Here is a 25,485-nt window from a genome sequence, read left to right on the forward strand (position 1 = left end):
GCTGAAGAAGTTGTCATGAACAAGAGTGTGAGCTAAATTGAGCACAGACCCCAGAAGGGGAGGTCTGTATGGATACTTCGTTCTGTACAGCACTGTGAAGTTTACAGGGGTGATACCTGGCATTACAATAAAAATGTATTTTTATTAGCAATTACTTTATTCCAAGAAAGTTTAGACTTAAAAAATAGTAGCTGCTTTACAGTATAGTTCATTTGCATGCATTTTGTTTTTTATTTGTTTGTTTTTGCATTGCATTCAGTCCTTTGCGTATACACAAGGACAAGGCAATATGGTAGCAGCAACTCTTATGATCTTGATATATCTACTTGAGGATTAAGATTTGATACTTGGAAAAGATGTGTAAGTTATATCTTTTATAATTGGAGCCTTAGGGATTAAGAAAGATTATGTCCTTTCAGATCACATATGATCAGGGTTCTGAGGCATCTCTCTGCACTTCCCTTGGCTCTGTACTACCCTGGATAAAGAGTAAGTCCCATCCTCAGTCTGGCCTTCCTCAGGAAACTAGAGGCCATAGCAGTTAAAACATATAACCATCAATAGGCCATGCCATCCTAAGGAAGGAAGATTGTCTATGTTTTAGAATTTCCAGGTCAGATTCTGTTTGGCAGCACTGTCCAAATGCTGAATGTATCCATGTGTCTAGGTGACTGCCTCACCTCACTGGCTTATTACCTGCAATAGCTGTTAATGCAAGGGAGTAAGAATTACCCTTAAGCCAATCATAGCCTTCTCTTATAGTGGTGATGGGACAGGGATACTTCCTGATAGGAAAAATTTAATGTTTACAGGTAGGGTTTTCCTGGGGGAATGGATGTCTGGGAGGCAATCACCAAACACCCACTATTCTAGGGAATATCTTGGCAAGCTTAAGAACTAGTTCTTAAATTAGGAGGTAGTAGTAATAGTGGAAGAATGTGGGAGCAGAGTCAATCTCCTCTTTCTTCATTTTCTATCATTTTTTTCCCACATATCTTGACTTCCAGGATTGTGGGTTATTTCTTATCTAGTTAAGACAACTCTATACTATTTTATCAAATAATCAGATACACAATTCAAAAATCCATCAACATTAAAGTTAAAGGATATACATTTGGCACCTTGTTCAGTAAATAATTTATTCACTTGAAATCAATTATTAAAATGATTTATTTCTGCTGCCTACATATTGTTTAAGTGGAAAAAAATTCCTTTTAAATGTTACATATCTTTCTAGGAATTTGCAATGAAGATCCAGATGATGACCTAAGGATGCAAAATGGCACAATTATTACAAATATGGAAGACATAGAATTATTTATTGAGAGCTGGGAAATTGAGAAATCATTTGAAGTAACCACAAGAAGACCCGCTAGGAATTGTACTGAGCATGATTGCAGTCACTGCATTGAGTTATTAAACAGAAGAGTTTTCATTCCATGCCATAATAAAGTAAGTTAAAAGCAACCATAGATAAGAACTGTCATGTTAGACATATTGAGAGTAAAGCCAATAAATTCCTGTTCTCTCTATGATGTTCTTCTACTGAGAATAGTTTAGCCCCAAACCTTCTGTCAGTATGCTTTGGAATTCAGAATCGTTTACTTTTATAGACTTAAAGAGATAGGAAGAATAATCATCTTTCATTCTCCTATGTTTTTTCAGAATTCTATCGACAGATTGCAAAAAGAATGAAATTATGTCCTACAAATAAATGCCTCTAGGAGGAAGAAATCAATGTCACTTAATAACCCAATAAAGAAACCAAGACAGTGAGGATAGTATCAATTCTCTATGATCCTGGCCTCTTAGGTGTATACTTGTAACAACCTGTCATATATTCAATTTAACCATTCTTTGTCTCTAACTTTCTGACTTCATGTGACTAGTAGATATTTTAAATAACCTGTATCATTAAAAGAAGATTCATCATTAGGGACAGATATAGCACTTCATGAATCATTTAATGAAAAGTTTGTGAGCATCCAGCACCTACAAGGCATTGTGTTAAACTCCTGTGATCCAGAGATGAACAAGACTCTCCCTTGTTCTCAGGAGGTCTGGTGCAAAAGCAAGCTTGTGAACAGATATCTGACAACATACAGTCTGTAGGGACATAGGAGCCCAGGTTTGGAGGAGACTTCTTGTATTTATAGATATCTGATTTATCTAGAAGGATGAATTTTCCAGGAGAGAAGAGGGAGGAAGGGACACCTAGGCAGATACAACAGTATGTGTAAGAGCAAGTTTTGTGTAAAAGGCCATGTTAGGAAGACATTGAAATAGTTGAGTGTAAGACATATTGAGGGAAAGATCCTGGGAAAGAGGATGAGGGAACTGTCAAAGCAGGAAGGAGCTCACTGTGCGACACCTCTCATGTCAGACCGTGGAGTGTAGACTCCATAGTCCTCAGCCTGCCCCAGGAGTTCTCTCAGGAAAAGGCAAAGGATGTGAAGTCATGGGCTTGTTTTCTTTGTTTATTTATTTATTTTTGAGAGAGAGAGAGAAGGAGAGAGAGAGAGAGTAGAGTGGAAGGTCAGAGAGAGAGAGAGAGAGAGGAGGCTCTGTCATTGCAAAGCCCAGCATGGGGGTCCAAACTCAAGAACCATGAGATCATGACCTGAGCTGAAAACCAAGAAACAGTACTTAACCGGCTAAGCCACCCAGGCATCCCATGGAAGAAGATAGGTTTTAATTGTTCACATTTTTTTTGAAAAGCAGAAAATGAAAAAAATTACAAAAACTTTAAAACTCACTTAAGTGTCATTTTAAAGCATAATGATTTTTTTAAAAACTGCATTTTTAATGGAGAACTGAGAATGCTGATTAAATCAGGAAACTTTCCGGCTTAACTGTTAAAGGCTTAGTAAGGCAACAAAGGGTGCCATTTAGTCTATCATAGCCAGATCAAGGAACAGATCTCTTCCCAGTGAATTGGATGGCAGAAGAAAGGAATGCAGGTAATTTGTTTTTCCCACTTGTAAGCTTCATCTTCATTTGAAAATCTCCACATAGCAGGCATATGGTCTGCCTGGATTGTATCATTTTTCTACCTAAAACCCTTCAGTGTCTTTCACTGAAATGTAAAGTACATGCCAAACCACCTTCTTATCAAGGCTTACGAGGTCTGCTACGCTCTGGCCCACTTATTTCTCTAGCTTCCTCTTGTGCTATACTCTCCTGTCTCCTTTCAACTCTGAATATTCCAAGGTTTTTCTTGATAGTGGGCTTGTAAGCTCCTAGGTTTTCTAGCTGATTACTTGTGTCCTCTGATTCATGTTAACATGGTGATTCCTGGCTTCTATTCAAAGACCTATTTAACCTATGAGATCCACAGGCAGAAAATAGGTCTGTGTTATTGACTTTTATACTCCTCATGCATAGCACCATGCCTGATACGTAGTTAGGTGTTCAATAAAGTATGAAAGCATGCATAAGTGAATAATGAATGGGGGATACAGGAGAATCAGCTTTTGTGGATTAAGTAGAAATGTATATAACTTTTTACTTTGGATGAATTATGTCATATGGAATTTCAAAGCAAAAACTCCCAGAAAAAGCTTAGAAACATAATTCTGGAGCCAGGATAAGGGGTAAGGTGAGGCCAGAGAGCAGGTCTGGGGAGTCATTTGCATATGGATTTTTAAATCTAACAATAAGTAATGTGCAGTGTGCCAGAATCTGCTCTATATGTTTACCATATATCAGCTCACAGCTATGTTAAGCAGTAGTAAGTTTATTATTGACTTATGAAGAAACCGAGGAAAAGATTTACATGCCAAAAATTGGTAGTATGAGTCTAGGAAGAACATCTGTAGCTAGTAGACATGTCTATTGAGGATGGGATCTAGAGAAACACTCAGAATATTAGGCAGTAGAGGAACCGACAATAAACAGGTGAACAGGCAATAGAATGAAGTACACTCAAAGTCCAAGGGGAGGGTTTTAAAAAGGGAATTAGCAGTGTTCCCTGGATTTGACAATGAGGATACTCTTGATCACAGCAAGTATTCCATACAAAGTAAAGTGGTTGGAAACCGAGGAGATTTCAGAAAACTGAAAGAATGTAGAATCTTGGTTTTTATAGACCTGGACCTTGAAGAAGAAATGATGGGATGGGGAAAATATTAAGTATTTTTATCTGGCACTTTGAACTGTATCAGAATTTAGCATCTGCATGTGGATGTTTAGTATGTTTGCTGAATGAATGAGTAAAGAGAAAAATTGGAATAAATGATGTTACAAGTTAAATTATTTAGATTTCAAGCTTTTCTAGGTCAAAATGAAACAATCTGTAGGAAAAAAATGTGTCTCTAAGTTGAGGCATGCCAAATTATATAAATTATTCAATGTTCAATATTACATTTTTTGAGAGGCATTATAGCCTCATTTAATAAGTAATGCCATGTATCATTATGGAATGTTGGGGAACTTCTGGTTTTATCTGTCATGGATTAAAGTCCTATTCAGTAATGGAAAGGAAAATTCTAAACCAAGGTATAATATCAGAAATAGGTTTTTCTAGATCCACATACTTTGTTTCTCTTTCATCTTTACAAGATAGATTTATGTAGATTAGTGTAAGCAAGATTTATCTTATCTAGAATGGGTTTTAAAATATTGTACCATCAGAGCTGACATCTAGTATTATGAAATTGGGAATCTAAGGTCAAGAAAGAGCCATAACAAATATTAACTTGCCACCCTTTTATTCTCCAAGTAGCTTTAGTCTAACTTAGGACCGTTAGAGAAATAAAACAACAGAACTTATCCCAAGGCAAAATGTATCTCTAGGTTTCACCACAGAACTTTTGTGAAAAGATGTGGATCAACTACACCTACTTTTGGAACTATGAATGCGACGCACTTTCTGCATATGTGGCTCTGTGCAGCAGGTTCGACATCTGTATTCAGTGGAGAACACCAGATTACTGCTGTAAGTAGAACATTTCAGATACTACTTTCTAACAATCAAAAAGCATTTTTTTCATTTTCTTGTTTTTCTTTTCATTTTTCATCACAAAATAATTTCCCAAGAATAAAATGCATATCAATGTAACCTAGAAGTTAGACGTCAGCTCTCCCACATAGGCAACTTCTATTTTCATCCTGATCCAAACCTACGGTTGGCATCAGTTGTCCCAAAAGAAAACCTAGTCTACAAAATATTAACTAGCAAAATCAATGGAGATGTGGAAGAAATCGCAGGGAATGGAAAAGAGATTTGAATTCTGTACCCCAGAGCACATTTTGCTGGTTTTGATTCCACCTGCTTCACTTGCCCAGCTTGTTCCCCAGCTTGTGAAGAGGATGCAAGTTTTTCTGTCCCCTTTCCCTCCTTTCCTGATATTGTATCCACTTTCTGGAAAGTAATCTTTCTGGATTTCTTTGATCGATATCTAGGTTCAATCTTTTTCCAAATACATGTTTGCATATCCTTCTTCTTTTGTATGTATTCTTTGTCCATTTTAATCTTTTTTTAAATGAATATAATTTATTGTCAAATTGTCTGTATACAATACCCAGTGCTCATCCCAACAAGTGCCCTACTCGATGCCCATCGCCCATTTTCCCCTCTCCCTTACTTTCCCATCCACTCTTAGTTTGTTCTCTGTATTATATAGTTTGCCCATTTTTATCTATAGGGCTCATGCTTTCTCATCAAGTTGTAATGCTTTTCATAAAAATTTTATTCAACCTACCACCAGTCCTGGACACATTTTACAGAAAACGATGTTAATTTAATTTAAGAAATAGCAATGAAATGGATTAAGTGGTAAAAGATGGTCAAAATGAATGTTAGTGAAATGTTCTAAGATAAAATAAAAGTTTTCATTTTCCCTAGAAGAAAAAATAAAATACGTAGAGAAAGAATAATATATCCCAAACACTGGTTACATGATGTTGTTTTAGAAATAAAACAGCTCCTCGTGTACCATACTATCCCTTACCTCTCCTTGCTCCCAGAGGTAATCACTATTCAAGAGTGGGTTACTTGGGGCGCCTGGGTGGCTCAGTAGGTTAAGTGTCCGACTTTGGCTCAGGTCATGATCTCACAGTTCGTGGGTTTGAGCCCTGCGTCGGGCTCTGTGCTGACTGCCAGCTCAGAGCCTGGAGGCTGCTACAGATTCTGTGTCTCCCTCTCTCTCTGACCCTCCCCTGCTCACTCTGTCTCTCTGTCTCAGAAATAAAACATTAAAAAAAAAAAAAAAGAGTGGGGTTACTTGATTCATGGGAAATGTGTGGCATCTCTAACTTTAAGAGGCACTGTCAAATTGTTTTCCCACTGAGATTTTACCAATTTATATCCCCACCAGCTACGTGTTCATTTTTTAAAAGTATGATTTTTTTTTCTTTTTTACAAATAGTTTATTGTCAAATTAGTTTCTACATAACACTCAGTGCTCATCCCCAAAGTGCCCTCCTCCATGCCCATCCCCCCTCCCCCCCACATCCATCAGTCCTCAGTTTTTATCAGCATTCAAGAGTCTCTCATGGTTTGCCTCTCTCCCTTTCCCCCACCATTTCCGCCCTTCTTCTCCCCCTTGTTCCTCCGTCAAGTTCCTCCTAATCCTCCTATACGTGCAAACATATGATATTTGTCCTTCTCTGCCTGACTTATTTCGCTCAGCATAACACCCTCAAGGTCCATCCATGTTGCTACACATGGCCAGATTTCATTGTTTCTCATTGCCATGTAGTATTCCATGGTATAGATAAACCACATCTTCTTGATCCATTCATCTGTTGATGGACACTTAGGCTCTTTCCATGTTTTAGCTATTGTGGAGAGTGCTGCTATGAACATTGGGGTCCATGTGCTCCTATGCCTCAGCATTTCTGTATCCCTTGGGTAAATTCCTAGCAGTGCTATTGCTGGGTCATAAGGGAGTTCTATTGTTAGTTTCCTGAGGAACCTCCACACTGTTTTCCAGAGGGGCTGTACCAGTTTACATTCCCACCAACAGTGAGACAGGAAACTATCAACACCCTAGAGGAGAAAGCAGGAAACAACCTCCTTGACCTCCACTGCAGCAACTTCTTACTTGACACATCCCCAAAAGCAAGGGAATCAAGAGCAAAAATAAACTGTTGGGACCTCATCAAGATTAAAAGCTTCTGCACAGCCAAGGAAACAACCCAGAAAATTAATAGGCAACCAACGGAATGGGAAAAGATAGTTGTAAATGACATATCAGATAAAGGGTTAATATCCAGAATCTATAAGGAACTCACCAAACTACACGCCCGAAAAACAAACAACCCAGTGAAGAAATGGGCAGAAGATATGAACAGACACTTCTCCAAAGAGGACATCCAGATGGCCAACAGACACATGAAACGATGCTCAGCATCCCTCCTCATCAGGGAAATACAAATCAAAACCACACTGAGATACCACCTCACGCCAGTCAGAGTGGCTAAAATGAGCCAATCAGAGAACTCTAGATGCTGGCGAGGATGTGGAGAAATGGGCACCCTCCTAAAAGTATGATTTTTTAAGATCACTGAAAATCAAAAGAATTTTTGCAAACATCATTTAGAAACTGCTCACAGTGGTGGTTTCTTGTGACAGTGAAGGATTGAACCTAACTATGCAGCATTTTTCTTGTTGATGACTTGGTTGAGTTATATATTCAGAGCATATTTCTGTGCTTATCCTGAGTAGACTGTTGTATATCCTCACTACACAGAGAAGTAACTTCATACTAGCTGAAACTATATTTATCCCAATCAGATCTGGGGTGCCTACTGGTCATATTATTTGCTACAAATCAGATGAACTTTTCCTACTGTAACATAATATAATACTAGCCGGACATCTGAAGATGCTCAAAAACACCTACTGCTTGTTTTGTTTCCAGTTTTTGGTTCCATAATAAATGAAAAGTGAACTTTGTAGAGACTGAAATGGGCAGAATTAGTTTTCCAAGAGAAATCTGACACTTCTTCCTTTTCCTATAATTCAAAAAGGTGACTTTTATCATTAGCAAATTGTGTTCTCTGTTATTTATAGCTCTGAATTGCCCAGAGGGGAAGGAATATCAACCCTGTGTGAGGACTTGTGAAGCAAGAACATGTTTGAACAGATGGTTCTTTGGACACTCTTCATGTTTGAATTTAAGAGAAGATTGTGTGTGCAAAAATGGAACCATTCTTCACAGGCCAGATGCAACTCAGTGCATTCCAGAGGAAGAGTGTGGTAAGCAGCAGAGTGCAGAATTACTTCTTGGGGACCTGGCAAACAAATAAAACTTTAGATCTTGAGGAGATGTGCTAAGAAAGACTGATCAAAGGTTATATAGGTGTTGGAAAGGAAAGCAGTTCACTTGTAGTTTGATTTTAATATGATTTCAATTGAAGTGACCCAAGTTAGAAGCTTTGTTGGTAATGTAGGTTTTTATTTTTGTCCCGAGTTTTTATTTAAATTCCAGTTAGTTAGGGGCGCTTGGGTGGCTTAGTCGGTTAAGCGTCCGACTTTCGCTTAGGTCGTGATCTCGCGGTTCATGGGTTCGAGCCCCGCGTCGGGCTCTGTGCTGACTGCCAGCTCAGAGCCTGGAGCATATTTCAGAGTCTGTATCTCCCTCTCTCTCTGGCCCTCCCTTGCTCACACTGTCTCTCTCTCTCTCTCCTAGAAATAAATAAAAATTAAAAAAATAAATTCCAGTTAGTTAACATACAGTGTAATATCAGTTTCAGGTATAGAATTTAGTGATTCAACACTTCCATACAACACCCAGTATTCATCACAAGTGTCCCCCTTAATCCTCATCACGTTTTTAACCCATGGTGGTTATATATTTTAATCTCTACCTATTCCTGTAATAATTGGGCAAAAGTATGGCAAACTAAGAATTAAGAACATGGGATGTGCACTGAATTCAAATTCCAATTATTTCACTTAATAATGATTCAGTTTTACCTTTTTGAGCTTACACATCTGTAAAATGGGAAGAATAATAGCACTTAACCTGTGAGGTTAGTGTGGGGATACATAAAATAGTACAAAGTATTTTGCAATAGTGCCTAGAGAAAAATAACTATTTGAGAAATGTCAGATAGTGTTATTATCTGGGAAAAAACACTTAATTTTTTTTACTTTCGTTTTGAAACCACTTGATTCTGACTCACCATCTCTATTGTGGTTGCAGATGAAAATAGTACAAAATTGAGGAAACTGTAGTGCAGTACTTTTCCAGTCATAGGGCTTATCATTGTGGTTAGAAGAAAAAGGATTTAACTAATAATGAAAGAAAATGGGCAAGTGGAAGTGAAATGCACAGATTGTTCCAGAAAGTTTGTGTTTGCCATTGAGAAGAGTATTTGTAGAAGACTGAGAATAAACAGGAGTGCTTATGTTTTTTGGTTTTTTGTTTTTTGGGGTTTTTTTAATGTGTGAGGTTGGTTTGACAGTAAAGAGAATAATAGAAAAGAAGTTCATATGAGGCTGGTGATATGTTGGTCACTATTCATCTCTATTATTATCTTTTATTTTTTTAATATTTATTTATTTTTGAGAGAGAGAGAGACAGACAGACAGACAGAGCAAGCTGGGGAGGGACAAGGGAGGGAGAGGGAGACACAGAATCTGAAGGAGGCTCCAGGCTCTGAGCCTTCAGCACAGAGCCTGATGTGGGTCTTGAACTTACAGACTGTGAGATCATTACCTGAGTTGAAGTCAGTTACTCAACCAACTGAACCAACCAGGTGCCCCTCATCTCTATTATTTTTAAAAGAACCACTATAGGGCCATATTTATCATTAAGTAAAACTTCAATAATAAAACCTCAAGAGTCACTAAATAGTTACTTCCCACATTTAGCATTTAGATTTTAAAGCCGACATGTTTTGAATTTTCATTTGAAAAAAATGATAAATATGTGGTAAGGGCTTTTTTTTCTAATACCACTCAGTTTTAACAGTTAATATTTTAAAACTAACTTAAGTTTATTTTACTGTTTGTTCAAACTAAATAAATTGTATTAACAGCACAAAATGAGTAAGAAATAAACAAATTATCCTATTTATAGAAGAAGACATGCAAATTTACAGATAGTTGTAGAGGGAAAAATATTTTTGTAGACTATGTTATAAATTCCATTAAAGAAAAACATAAGCTAGTAGCTGATAAAAAGGGCAATTGGAGAAAGGATAAATATGTGACATGTTATCTATGTTGCTGAACCAAGCATGGTCTGAAATCTAAACAATAAACGAATCACAGCTTCATTTATTTTAGTGGCTGGCTTATGAATGATATAACCTTGTCCATCTTTTTAAGCATGCACTGATAGTGAAGGCCAGCCTCGCACTGCTGGGGAAGTTTGGAATGGGGGCATTGACGAATGTGCCCTTTACAAATGTTTCGGGAATGGAAGTATTATTCCTATAGAACCTGACTGTGAGGAAGAGCCCTCACCAACTTGTGAACGAGAGGCTGAAGTTGTCCTGAGCATCGTTGATAAGTGGACCTGCTGTTCAAAGGCAGTTTGTGGTGTGTATGTGGGCTGAAGCCTTACAGTTAATGCCACAAAATACGTTGATACTATTTGTGAAAAAGCAAGGCGTGCATAAATGCTTGGTATAAAAAAAAGTAAGGGGTGAGATAAAACCAGAAATATCACCATAAATATTGTTTATAGTCTCTCAAAGCAAGTTTTACCTCATTAATGTTTTTGCTGATTTTGGAAATATACATGCAAAACTCTGGCTATTAGCAATTAATAATATTCAATAATATGTGACAAGGTAAAGTTTCTGGGAATCTTTGACTTGTGACAATTGAGGGTGAAAGATCATAATAAATAAGCCTTAGATTGGCTACCTTTCCACATATGACCCATTTGGGAGCTGAATGTATTTAATTGCAGTATAAAAACATGTATAGTGAGAATTACTTCCCTGATCTGAGTTAGAAGCACAGATTTTAGTTATATTCACGAATATTTTAATGCTTCTGTTTCTTATTTCCAGGTTGTGACATGACCTTGTGTGAAACTACCATTCCAACATGTACTGATAGTCAGAAATTGGTTGTTGGCCATAGTCCTCTTTCTTGTTGCCCACAGCATCAATGTGGTGAGTGATTAGCTAGGAAAAATAAGAGTCAGGTTCATTGTTTGCTCAGAATAGTGGATTAGATTCTCACTTTCAGTGTCTACAATAAAATGATTTGTTATAAAATATTGTGGTGTTGTCTTGCTAAAGATAGTTCTTTTTTAACCTGCCATTTCTTTATAAATACATATGTATATATAAATGTTAAGTTTATATATTATATTAATACATGTATTTAGATAATTAACTCAATGTAAACATCTTAATCAGCAGAAATATATAGGAAATAGCAGGTGTGATATTGTGATTTATAATAAGAAATATAAGAAAAGAAAAAAAAAGAAATATAGATCTGGTCTTCCACTGCCTTCTTACCACAGAGCTCCTAATCCTTGGCTTTTCCTAAAGGAGGAGACCTAGAAAGTGTCTTTTGTTATGTTAATGAGCTGTGTTTGGAAAGCCCTTAGCTAATCTGGAAATGGGGGCTGCTTGCCAGGGGAATCAACCGGGTGATGGAAGGGTTGGAACTTTCAGTCTCACCCCTTGATCTCCAGGGAGGGGGAGGGAGTGGAGGTTGGATGAGATCTTCAATGGCCAAAGATTAAACCAATCAGGTTTAATAAGGTCTCCATCAAAAACAAAAAACCCAAAGAGGGTGAGGTTTAGAGAATTTCAGGGTTAGTGAACACAAGGGAATTCGGGGCCTGTTGTGTTCTGAGAGGGCATAAGAGCTCTGTGCCCTTTCCCTATACCTTGCCCTATGGATCTCTTCCATCTCGTTATTCCCAAGTTATATTCTTTTATAATAAATCGGTGATCTGATAAGTACAATGTTTTTCTGAGTTTTGCTAGATTAATTTCTACCAAATTAATCAAACTCGAGAAAGAGGCTGTGGAAATTCTGATTATAGCCAGTCAGCCAGAAGTACGGCTTACAAGGTGGGCTTGTAACTTGTGTCTGCAGATAGTGTCAGAATTGAGTTGAATTGTAGGAAACCCAGCTGGTGTCTGGATAATTACTTGGTGCTGTATGGGAACCCTCCCCCACCAAACACATATTGAGTTAGCAGGATAAAGATAAATTCAAAGAGAAGTAAACCATACCACTTTATTTATCATTTCACCCCATACACATTTTCAAATGTCTTTGTGTTTCTGCAGAATGTGACCCATTGAAATGTCCCAGTATTTCAATTCCAGAATGCAGAGAAGACCAATTCATGATTCAAGTTCAACAGGAAGAGCCTTGCTGTTTTTCTCCTCTCTGTGGTAAGTGTTCCTGAGATAACTTTTTGGGACAAAGGGAGGGAAAATCTCTTATTCGATGTAAATTTCATGGGACTGATGGTAACCAATATTCTGCTAATATATTGATGGAAACCCAACTGAATAAGAACATTTGAAAAGTAAGTACAACATTGTAAATGACTCAACAATTATTACAGTTAACACTACTTTCCCTTAACATATATATGGACTATATATACCCGTCAAAAACATGCCCAAGACAATATAATTAAGTTTTTTTTTCTTTAATAAGGATAGCACAGTTGTGTTTAGAGAAAAATTTAGCTTTGGCTTTCCTTGAAGAACAAACTAAAATAATGGTCTCTGCAAAGCCATTATAGAACCTCTTTACAATTTCATTTATATAGCATGTGTTGATATATGTATGTGCATAATGATGCTGGAAGAGAATGGTAGAAATGAAAGGTGTCCAGGAAAAGGCTGCCTGTGGAGCTATATATTCTATCTGATGAAATGCACATTGAAAAATAAAAATCTCTCTATTTTTCATTGCAAGTGAATTATCATCTATAAGATCAGTGATTAACATAGGTTTCAGATGTACCTAAGGAAATCAAAACACGTCTCTTTGTACCAGTTAAGGTTCTTTGAGTGCAAGTGGCAAAACGGATTGGTATTAGTCAGCTTAAACACAACCAATTAGTGGAAACCTTGGGGATCAAGATTTTGTAGGAGCAAGATGAAGCAGACCAAGCCCTGGGAAGGAAAGAAATCAGCTACTCTAGGTGGCAGTCACTAATGACTGAGTCAGCAGCATCCATTTCCTGCTCTGGTGTGCTCTATTTATGATTCAAATGCCATAGAAAGAGATTCTGATTTGTTTTTGTGGGTTGTTTCTACACAGAGCCCTGCTGAGGATCAGGCACCTTTCTTAAGAGTCACTCCAAGACTGTGTGGGTGGGGCATTTCCTCAAGGTCGTTCAGGGAGCTGCAATTGAAGTTGGGAAAGGGATACTGAATAGCTCCAAAGAACAGATGCCTACTGTATTATTCAGCCATAAATTGGAGTAATCAAGGGTAGTGAATTCAGAAAACTTAAGTAAATAAATCAATGACATTTTGATTCTAGAAAAAAGAAAGTTGCTCCAGAAATCTTAATGCTCTATATTTCCGATAAGATGGTGTTCTTCTCTCACTGTGCTTGGAAAGCATAATGCAATATATTTACTTAGTATTAATGTTTTTATGACCAAATGAAGAAATCTATCTGTTAAAGCCTTGTTTTCCCTGGTTCCTATTTTATTAAACATGATGATTTATATGTGTGTCGTAATCTGAATTAATCATTTGTTTTTAGCTCAGCTGTGACTTTTGGCTTTTTGTTTTACTTTTAGTTTGTGAATCTTGCACTGAACCTATTCCTCTATGTACTGATGGAGAATTTCTCACTGTGGATCTTAATACCACACATTTTTGTTGTCCTCAGTATTACTGTGGTAAGTATATCTTAGCTAATTTAAAATATTTAGATGTGTCCAGTATTTAAGAAGCCTTATGAATCTTAGTTGTACTGTTATATCAGACCTCCACGGAGTTCTAGCATATAAAATACATATGAAATATATGCAATGTTTTACTATATCTAAGAGCTCTTCTTGGATAATATCACTACCTCCTTCAAATAGATTACTACGACTTTTCTATCATCATCCTAGAATGACTAGCTTTCTAGATGATTCCATGCCTTCTCCACTTCCTTTCTCTTCTTGCACACCTAGCATTTCTCAGGGTCCTTCACCTGATGAACTGTTCTGTTCTACTACTGTTGTACCTGCTTGCGAGTCATGTATTCCAACCTCATCAATAAATACATGGCCGCTGAGTGGTGGGAGAGGCAGCAGCAGGGAAAGAGGAATCTGTGCCCTACATCAGCAACGGCAGTGAACTACATGGTAGGTAGTGAGGACAGGCTTCTTCTACAAGGGGCTAATCTTCATCCATGTCATTTTTTTCTATTTAGTTTGTGACCCACATCTTTGTCCTACACCACTACTCAACTGTGCAGAAGATATGAACCTTGTGAAAGAAGATGTATCTGGTCAATGTTGTCCAACGTGGCATTGTGGTAACTAATTTTCATACTTCAAAGTTTTATTACAGTACAGTATGTGTTCTGATCAATATAAATATGTTGATTTTTTGCCTTTTAGAATGTAGCTGTGAAAACCTTGTTATGCCGACTTGTGAAGTGGTAAGAACACACATTTTGATTGAATTGTCATATTATGTAAATTAGCTTAATTCTTCCTTTATCTCCCTTATATCTGAGTTCTCAGAGTCAATGAAATTATCCTCATTAAATGATAATGAAGTAGGTTAAAGCAACTGTGCTGGCATCAGGGAGAAGTGAACCTTTTTTATTTATTTTAGATAAGAAAATGCAATACGTTATTTTTTTGTGGGTGACTGAATCTACTAGTCTTATTATCTACTTGACTTCACTGGTTTGAAAATGAAGCAAAACGTTGGAAAAAAGATTGTCTCAATATCGAGAGGTGTCCCTAGTGACTCGTCATGAAACTGTGCCAAAGATGCATCTGTTGCAGAGGAGGAAGGGATATAAACATGGAACTCTACCTTCTTACTTCATAATTGTTATCTATGAACATTTTGTAAATAAGGAAATTGAGGTCTGGAAAGAGTAAATGATTAACTGAAATCTTTAGGACTCAAACCAAAGGTTGTTTTATGTTGTGTTTTTTGGTGTTCCTTTATTCTTTCTACTTTGCCGTAACTCTTTCATTTCCTTTAAAAACTATAGCCAAGACCTAAGTCTAAATAAGAACAAAAGCAAGTTTAAACCGCCTTGTTTTTATTCCAGGCTTGGACTTTTTTAGTCATGCTTTACTTTCCTCATCTGCAATGTAAAAATAATAACAAACATCCATCTCTTGGTTTCAGGTCAGGTCATGATCTCATGATTTGTTGAGTTCAAGCCCTGCATTGGCCTCTGTGTTGACCATGCAGAGTCTGCTTGGAATTTTCCCTCTCTGCCCCTCCCCCTACTTCTTTGTCTCTTAAAATAAACTTAAAAAATAAAAATAAACATAATAACAATACCTATATCATATAAATGAAATAAGTTAATATATATTGAATATTTAGGTAGTACTTGACACTTAGAAAGGATTCAATAAGTATTAGCTATATTATTACAAAAGTAGCACAATACGTCATGGAGAACTTTCTAGGGAAGTTCACCATCAAGATAAGTTTGGAAGAAAGTGACAGGTTAGAATAATGGATGAAAGGAATTGAACTATTCCACATAGACTCTAGGATGAACATGAATAAACACACCAAAGGGTGAGGTAAGATATGTATTCTGAAAAGTAATGATGACTCTCTTGCCTTGAGGAGAAGCTAACTTGAGGTAGAGCAAGGAACAATGGGAGAAGAAGAAGTATCCAGATTGGTATATTGAAGATGGCTTTAAAGGCAAGCTGGAAGGCTTTAGATTTAATTTGTTTACTTCTTTGCAGTTACTCATTCAGCTAATATTTGTTGAAAATCATTTTGTGTGGTGATGGTACCAGACTCTTGAAATAGAACAGCCCTAATCTGAGGAACTCACTGCAGATTTAATATGACAGAAGAGAGAAAGGGTCCTGCACAGGATGGAAATTATGATGAAAATGGAGTTTGAGTTATTTTTGCTTTTCCTGTGCAGCAGGACAAGGACAGTAAAACAGTAGAGGGAAGGAGATCAGCCAGAGACTGTTTTTAGTCATTCATGAGTGAGAAGCTTGGGTACAGCAAGATCTGTATAGAGGAACAGGGGAGAAGGTGAATTTAGGAGGGCAAAAAATAAGACCCTGGCCCTTTGTAATGTGTGTATGTGTGTGGGGGGGTGGTGGGGGGAGGGAGGATGGAAAAGGAAAAAATGAAGAAGAGACAAGGTGAAGAAAAGACAAGGAGGGGAAAAAGCAGGAGGAAGGAGGAGAGAGAGAAACGGAGTGAGACACACAGACACACACGCATGCACATACACAGAGACAGGGAAAGATCTACAAAACTTTTAAGGTTACAAGGCTTGCACGTCCAAGAGTCCTGGGTCCTTGGGTAAGCACTGATCACCAGAGAAGCAGCCAAGTAGACAACCTCTGATTTCACCTGTACTCAGCCTCACTCAGAGCGCTCCTGCTGGCCTGAAAGAGGTAATACAACGTCGTGAGGCATTTCATTAACTTCAAACACAATATAAACCTAACACCCCTCATCCTATGGGATTTTGTGCATACTGGGTTCTGGGTCTTTTGAAGTGCTTTTGGGGAGAAGCCTCTATGTTTATTCTTTAAACTTTGTCTGGTTGTTACCTTAACTCTGGGTGTGTGTGTATGCACGTGTGTATGTGCCACTTTAACAACTGTCTTGGCCTGACCACCAACTCACCAACCACTTTCCTGTCCATCCCTCTCTGTCTTGTTTTTTTTGTTGTTGTTGTGGTGGTGATTTGTTTGTTTCTTCTTGTGGGGTTCTACAATTCTCCACTTACCCTTTCCCTGTGTTCTTCTCCATCCCCAATATTTGGACTAGATGCTGGCCTATCTAGCTTTCTAGCTCAACTTTCAATGTCTGAATATTAATTATGAATCAAAAATTCACATTACTCAATACTCCAAGCACCTGTTGAGTGCCTGCTATATTATATATCAGCACTGTGGTAGGCACCCAGAACATATGCAGTAGCTGCAATATTCCTGAACATCTTACCTGAATATATGTAATCATATGCATGTTATAATTTTAACACTCATGATTCTATACAACCATTGACCGGACCCATTGTTCTTGAGTACCTACTCTGAATAGTTGTTAAATATTTGTTTCAGTTTCTAAGATGATATATTATTTTAAATCACATTAGTTTACTCATATAGACAACAAATGTATTTCAACCTAAAGAGTCTACGTTAGACCTTTGCAGTATTTCTTTTTTAAATAGCAACTTCATTGAAATATAATTCACACACCACACAATTCAGCCATTTAAAGTGCACAGTTCCATGGTTTTTCTTATGTTTGTAGAATTCTGCAACCATCAACACAATCAACTTTCGAACAAGTTTATTAACCCTCAAAGAAACTGTAACTGTTAGCAATCACCCCTTATTTCCTCCAAACTTCCCAGCCTTAGGAATCTGTCATATCTCTATAGATTTGCCTATCTTGAATATTTCATATAAGTGGAATCATATAAATATGTGGTTTTGTGATTCCTTTCACTTAGCATAATGATCTCAAGGTTCATCTGTGTTGCAGAATGTGTCAGTACTTCATTCCTTTTTTACTGTTACTTCATACTCCATTGTATGAATATGTCTAGACATTTATCCAAATAAAGGTATACAATGGCTAACAGCACATGAAAAGATTCCTAAAATCATTAGCTATCAGTTAAATGAAAATCTGAACTACAGTGAGATATCACGTCACACCCACTAAGAAGACAGATACATGTTGGCAAGGATGTGGGGAAATTAGAACCTTCATATGTTACTTGTAGGAATATAAAATGGTACAGCTGCTTTGGCATACACTGTGACAGTTACTCAAAAGACTAAATATATATATATATAGTTATATGACCCAGCAATTCCCCTCCTAGGTGTATATCCATGAGAAATGAATACATATGTCCACACAAAAGCTTGTACATGACCATTCATAGCAAGCACTATTCATGGTAGCCAAAAAGTGGAAACAGCTTAAGGTGATGTCGCTACTGATTTTAAAGGAGAGGGATGCTTCCTTGGGAGTTACACCAACTTGGAGCTTATGCCGTGGGAGAATATGATTTACTTATCTAGCTCCATATTTCTAATATTTTATTTCCAATCCCTTTGGAATTGGGTAATGACTAAAAATCAAAAAAGATTAATGAGTTAATGTTTATGAAACTACAGCTTGTAAAGCACTATAAAAGGTAAGATATTATTAGCTTATGGGGAAAAGTACCTTTTATATGTTACTATGAATTTATTAGAGTCATATTTTACATTAAGAATCAAGTTAATTTTATTACTGACATCATATGAAGATGAAATGCCCTCAGAAAAAGTTGCTCTTTAAAATGCAGTTCTTGAAACTTTAAGCCTGGTCCCACACTGAGAGGAATATACACCATTCCTGACAGGACAACATTTAAGTATTGGTATGAAAGCATTTTATCGACACCTGAAGGTTATACTGCACTTTCTGTGTGTCTGCCCTATTGTAAGTTCTTTACATGAATTGACCCATTAATTTCTCCAAAAGTACCTAAGAGGTAGGCAATGTTATTATCCTCATTTTACAGATGAGGGAAGTGAGGAGAAGACTGGCTCAGTAACCTGCGCTAGATCATACAGCCTAGTAGGCAGCAGACTCGAGGTGGGCACAGGGGAGCCTATTCCTGAGTCCATGCTGTTAGTCACTCTACCATACTCTTCTGCTCTATACTGTACTTCTATACTATAGAAGTATACTTCTATACTGTAGCATCCTTGCTCCATGTAAACATCAGAACCTTAGGCCACCTTGATAGAGAAGATCAAGAACATTTGCACCAAGCAAAATTTCCAGGGTTAGCAAGTATTATCTTATCTCCAATTGCCCACTAGAAGCTCAGAACCAAACAATAATTTCAAGTCAGTAAAGACCATAAAGATCATCTTCTCTACCTTCACTCATTTAATAGATAAAAAAATTAAAACTTAAGAGATTAAGTGCCATGATCATATTGTTTATTGTGAACTTTTTCTGTGGGCTGTTAATTAAATGACCGTTGGGTTAATCAAAGCCTGTTCACTATCAAATATTTATTAAGCACCTGATATGTGTCTGGCTGTATGGTAGGGAACTTACTGTTATAGTGTGTATATATTTTTATAGTTGTTGTATGAGAAGCTGTGTAAGTCATGTTTAATAATAATATCTTTCTAACAGGGAGAATTTACTGCGGTAGATCATAACTTTCAGAGTGACTGTGGATGCGTACAGTATCTCTGTGGTAACTATATTTTTTTTCTCACTTCTAAATGATATGACTGTTATTTTTATCTATTTTTAACGATTAATAAATTTTACAAATTTGAGTTGTATCACATATTTTAAGCCATTTGCTTAAATGTGTGCCAGTTTTTGAGTATAAACATTCACTATCATATTTTAGTTTCCTCTTTTGTAATAACTAAATGTTCTGATAGATATCTTAATGGGACAGAACAGTAAATATGTTTTGTAGAGGCTTTTTGGAATTTAAAGTTGATTCTATGGTCCTTTTAAATACATATATTTACTATTTTTAAAATAGCCATCCAGAAATGAGAGACTTTGATCACTATTCCATCCTTACGCATGTTAACTTTGCAAAGCATAGAGTTGGTTTTTCTAAAAAATAACAAATCTTTGTATTAAGTATTAATAGGTTAATAGGAAAAAAGCTTTTATTCAACAGCTTGAAACTTGTATTTTTATAGGAGAAAAGGCTTAAATTCGGTGTTGGCAAGGCACAGAGCACTTCTGAGCTGTATTTTCATCACTATTCTAGCTTACCTGAATATGCCACTTTTACTTTGTATTAGCTATCTTACTTGTCAAGTATGATGTACAACACGATTTATTTTACAGCACAACAAAATTGATCATTTTATCTCAAAATAACCATTAAAATCATGAAACGTTATACAATCCTACAGTGAAAAGCCCTACCACTATTGATTTGGATTTTGCCTCATTCTATATCTTCTCTGTTAAATTGTCATGTTATGTTTCCAGAAGAGAGAACAAGTAGCTTGATGATCATAGGTCTAACATTCTGGAATTGTGCTATAAAGTATAGCTTTTGAAGGCAGTTCAGACAGTAAAGAGCAGGAATAAATGTGCTACATTCATTATTAAGTAAACTCTTGAGTTATTAACAATTTATAAAGGGAAAGATCTTTATTGGTTTTGAAGAAATTGGATATCACAATGAAAACATAAACTTAAATACAAGTTCCATTGATTGATTAAAAATATAGTACTTTTCATTGACTGTTTTCCTTTTCTTAGAAAAGGATGAGGTGTGTGTATTTCAAGAAGTATCAGTATTGAATCCTGGCCAGTCTATGATAAAGTATTTGGAAGGGAATTTCTGTTATACAGTGGAGTGTCTGGAAGAAAAAGATAACGATACAGGCTTTCACACTCTGAATTTTACAATGGTGAACTGTTCAAAAGAATGTGACATTGTAAGTATTCTTTGTAAGTCATGCTGGTGAGAGTTAAATTAATCATAAAATGGCAGCTGTAGAATCTTAACTAGTGAATATTCTGTAAGTTAAAAGTATACACTTAAATAGTTCAATAATCTAGTAATGTGTAATGTACATAATGCATATTTTCCTTTTCCTGTGTATCATCTTGAGCCTTATTATCTGTTTATCTATATAGCTTACTTGACCTGCTTGATGAATCTTGGCTGCTAGATATAAAGGTTAATATTTACTTCATTTCTAAATCATGAAGTAAATTATTATTTGAAGTGCCCCAAATTCAACCTTTTAAATGCTTAAGGGTGTTCTGAGAGAGATATAGTTATACTGGGAAGAGCTTTCATAATGGATTCATTAAAACTATTGGTATTGTTATGTGGCTAACTAAATGTACTGTCACTATACACAGCACCAGGTGTATACTCCATCTCCAAGTGATTACGATTGCTGTGGTACCTGCAAAAATGTATCCTGCAAATTTCAGATGGAAAATGGAACATCAGTTATACATGAGGTATGAATTCCTTAGTCCCTAAAATATGTTCCTTGGAGGGTAGCTCTCTGTGTTATTTTCTGAAGGTGTTCTTAAATAAGTTTGAAAAATGTCACATGCGCACACATACACACACACATACACATAGCTCTACATACAATGAACACACTCATATGCAACACACAAGACACAGTTACATTTGTTACATTTTAAAGTTTCTGATAATTTCTGCTGTAAAGGAATATGTTAAACTTATTTCTCACAGATATTTTTTTTTTTTACAGATCTTCTTTTTTTTTTTTTCCAGATGTAAGGAATGAGCTTTAAGAATTGCTTTTTTCTAATCATTAGAATAAAGGGGGAAAAACATTATTATTTTATTCACTCATTTAAAATGAAGCATTTTAATAGAAATCTGAAACTCAAGATGTTAGCATGTTATTATTTCAGGTATTGAAGATTTCAATGAGTAACTAAGAGAAAAGATTGAGTATTTGACAATTTTTTTTTACAAAGAAGATCTCAAGAGTCAGTAATGCAATATCACGTTTCCACCAAAATTAACAAAATAATTATTCAGAATTTTCCTATTATCTCATAATAACTCCATTTGGGTTGTAGACTGACATACTCCTTCCTTAGAATAGAAAAATGGAACTTTCTCACTTTAGTGCAGTTATTAGTGATGGCATCAGATTTGGGAGTGACACAAATCTTTGTAACTTACATTACCTAAAAGTAGTTCCAATTTACTGTTGCCATCCTTAAGTTTTTCCATTAATAGTTTAATTATCTAGAGGTCTTACATCTCGTGTTCTTAATTACATGGGATTACTCACATACCCCCAAAACAGATTTCTCCAATCCTGTGCATTTTATTGAATAAGAATTGTCTTGTGCCATAGTCTATTTTTCGCCATTATGCACAAACTAGTGTTTCTGATTTAAATAGTGTTGATATTGTTTTTCTGTTTCATCCTAGTGATATTCTGTTTTATAATATAATTAATATAATATAATATACATTGTATTATACGAAGGAGAGAGAGAATCTTTAACAGGCTCCATGCCCAGCCAGAAGCAGGGGTCCATCTCATGAACCTTGAGATCATGACCTGAGTCAAAATCCAGAGTCAGACTCTTCACCAACTAAACCACCCAGGGACTCCTATATTATTCTGAAGAAGGAGCTTTGAAAATGGAAGCTTCTAAAATGATAAGGAAGACATAGGTGTCAGTGAGAGAAAAGGAATCAGAGTGTACTTGAAAAAACAATAATTTGGAGCTTTTAGTAAAGGGCAACAAAAACTCTGTTATCAATAATCCAGGAACCATCTGTGTATATGTAGTATTTACAGTGATAGCCTGATATATAAATAAAAGATTAAATTATGTTCAGAATATGTAAGTTTATTTATTTACTGAGAGAGAGAGAGAGAGAGAGAACACACGTGGGGAAGGGGCAGAGGGAGAATCCCAAGCAGGCTCCGCATTGTCAGCGCAGAGCCCAATGTGGGGCTCAAACTCACAAACTGTGAGATCATGACCAGAGCTGAAGTCTAATGCTTAACCAACTGAGCCACCCAGGCGCCCCTGTTCAGAATATTTTTTGAGAATTCTGGGGCACTTGGGTGGCTCAGTAAGTTGAGCGTCCTTCTTTGGTTCAGGACATGATCTCACAGTTGGTAAGTTCCAGCCCATTGCGCTCTCTGCCGTCAGTACAGAGCCCACTTTGGATCTTCTGTCCCCCCTCTCTCTTCCCCTTCCCTGCTTGTGCTCTCTCTCTTAAAAATAAATTAAATCTTAGAATGCAACAAGTAATGTAATCAAGGTAAACATACATCAAGATCATTAACTCCTGGCTCTTTCAAAAATAAACTTTAGTTATTTAGAAATCTTATTTCTATGGAACTAATTTTTGATTTCAGATAAATACAATAGTACTATTTGAACCAAATATTAGGATTATTTTAATTTGAATATTTTATCTTCTTTTATATCTGGACCTGTAGATCTTTTCCAGTTGAGGTTCATAGACCTAAAGGTAGTCATAAGTTAAAATAGAATCTGGAGAAAAAGAAGTTCATCCAAATTCCTTACTGCAAAAGGAAACTACAAGCCAGAGTTTGGCAAGCATTTTAAAATGTGGGTTGTAAAATAAAATTAGAGATTGACAGTTACAGCCCAATAATTATGTTATAATTATGTTCAGCTGATTTTACTTCTAAATAAGAATTCTAAAATCAGGAATGAAATAAACAGTTATTGTGTTTAAAACTTTGTCAAAAGAAAAGGAATATGTTTTAAAACAACCATAAGGCATATAAAACTAGAACCATAAATCAATAATCACTGTCCTCCAAAGATTTTTTAATTTTTACGTGATAAGGGAGTAAAAGGAAGAATAAACAAATCTCAAGAAAGGAGGTGTATTAACTAATATTATTTGTTGTTTTATAATTAGTGAGAGAATATTAGAAGAAGACCTTTGACATTTGGCCAAATTGGATAATTAACCCTGTAGTAGAAACTGATACCTATTTGTTTCTTTCCTCTCTAGGACCTGTTAAATAACAGGTCTAGTACATTGCTGCTAAATCTAGTATGAAACTAAACACACACACACACACACACACACACACACACACACACACACACACCCTACACACATAATTTTAATTCTTTTAGATAAATTTGGGGATATTTCCAGATAGACATTTTATGCCACAAGACGTTCTCTGCCTCTTGACTTGGATAGAGAATATTCTCTTAGAAACATATCAGATTTTGGGGCGCCTGGGTGCCTCAGAGAGTTAAACATCTGTCTCTTGATTTCGGCTCAGGTTATGATCTCATTCTTTGTGAGACTGAGCCCTGCGTTGAACTCTATACTGACAGCATGGAGCCTGCTTAGGATTCTCTCTTTCTGCCCAACTCTAGCTCACATGCATGTTTGCTCTCTCTCTCTCTTTCAAAATAAATAAATATTTAAAAAGAGAAATACATCATATTTCAATAGGCAGAACAGTAACTTTCTCTTATTTTTAGGAGGGAAGTACCTGGCACTATAATTGTACCACATATGAATGTGTTAAGACTGATGAAGGGACAATGATTTTCAACTACAATATGGTCTGTCCCCCTTTTAATGAGACTGAATGCAAAATGGTTTGTACTTTTTTATATCTAAGAAAATATAGTATTAAATATAACTTAGAAAATAATATGTTTTCCAAGGTAGTACATACATATGTAGTAGCTTATTTATTTTGGTGTATGTTTTATTTTCATGTATACATCAAAGCTCTATTATATTTCTTCAGTTTGCCATTTTGAGTTATTAATGGTGTTTCAAATAATGTTGATTCTCCCTGAATTAACAATGTGGTATCTCTAGGTTTTTAATGTGTAGATCAAGTAATTATTGAAAAGTCATTTGATCAGCAGATCTAGCATCTCTTTCAGTGTGAATTAATAATCAATTTGAGGTTGGCCCATTTCAATTCTTAAACACACAGCCAGATTTATGTTGTCACTCACTTTTTAATGCCTGCTGGCTTAAGTGAAATTTGTCTTAGCTTCTCGAAGCATAGGCCGTGGTGGAACTCGGCACATGTATCCCAATTCCCTATTCTCTCAGAGAAGAGTCCAGTGGGAAAATAGATTTGTGGAAATGATACTTTTCTTATGAGGTCCTTTGTAGCTTTAATTACTCAGGAGATACCAATCCCTAATGAAAAGTAGGCTTTATTCTATTGTGTAGGCAATATTTTTCTTCAGTGCAGAGAGATAGCATAATCTTACTGATTTTTTTTTCAAGATGTGCCCTTATAGTAATGGTGGCTAGCTGGCTGGTTAGATGAACACCATATATAGTAAAGTAACAGAATTTCAGCTCTGGACAGAATCTTAGGCATCATCTTATTTCACAGGTTCATTTTTATAGCCAAGATTCTTTTGCGTGAATTGCAATTTGCAAGTTACTAAAAGCAATTAACAACTTACTGTAAGAATTTGAGAGATAATTAATAAAATTTTCTAAATTTGATCTTAGGTAAGAAAAGGTCAGTCATCCTGATGTGGGGGATTTTTTTGAATAATGAAATATTAATGAAAAAGATATATCATTTTAACATTTAATTATATTCAGGAACTTAGTCTTTTCTCATAGAGTACTTTTGGTTATTTCAAGGAGTTGAAATATATAATGATATCTATTTAGAGTACCTAATAGTACTTTGCTCTGGTAAGTTGTTTTTTTTTTGTAGTATTTAAAATGTATTATAAGGAATTATAATTAATTAATTAATTATAATATTATTTTAATATTATATTACATATAATATTAAAATTTTATATAATATAATAATAATTATTAATTACAATTAA

General features: G+C 35.9%; 1 protein-coding gene across 1 annotated transcript in view; it reads left to right on the plus strand.

Annotated features, from left to right (window-relative positions):
• OTOGL (otogelin like) overlaps positions 1-25,485 on the plus strand; it is a 145,092-nt gene that overhangs the window by 115,613 nt on the left and 3,994 nt on the right. Inside the window, 13 exon segments of the mRNA XM_039235570.1 lie at positions 1,238-1,452; positions 4,795-4,936; positions 8,018-8,203; positions 10,283-10,495; positions 10,975-11,079; positions 12,220-12,327; positions 13,701-13,802; positions 14,327-14,431; positions 14,517-14,557; positions 19,294-19,357; positions 20,401-20,579; positions 21,013-21,117; positions 24,145-24,264. Coding sequence (XP_039091501.1) covers positions 1,238-1,452; positions 4,795-4,936; positions 8,018-8,203; positions 10,283-10,495; positions 10,975-11,079; positions 12,220-12,327; positions 13,701-13,802; positions 14,327-14,431; positions 14,517-14,557; positions 19,294-19,357; positions 20,401-20,579; positions 21,013-21,117; positions 24,145-24,264 — 1,685 coding nt within the window.

This window comes from Hyaena hyaena, unplaced genomic scaffold (assembly GCF_003009895.1).
Source record: "Hyaena hyaena isolate Hyena2069 unplaced genomic scaffold, ASM300989v1 scaffold_99, whole genome shotgun sequence".
NCBI classification, from domain to species: Eukaryota; Metazoa; Chordata; class Mammalia; order Carnivora; family Hyaenidae; genus Hyaena; species Hyaena hyaena.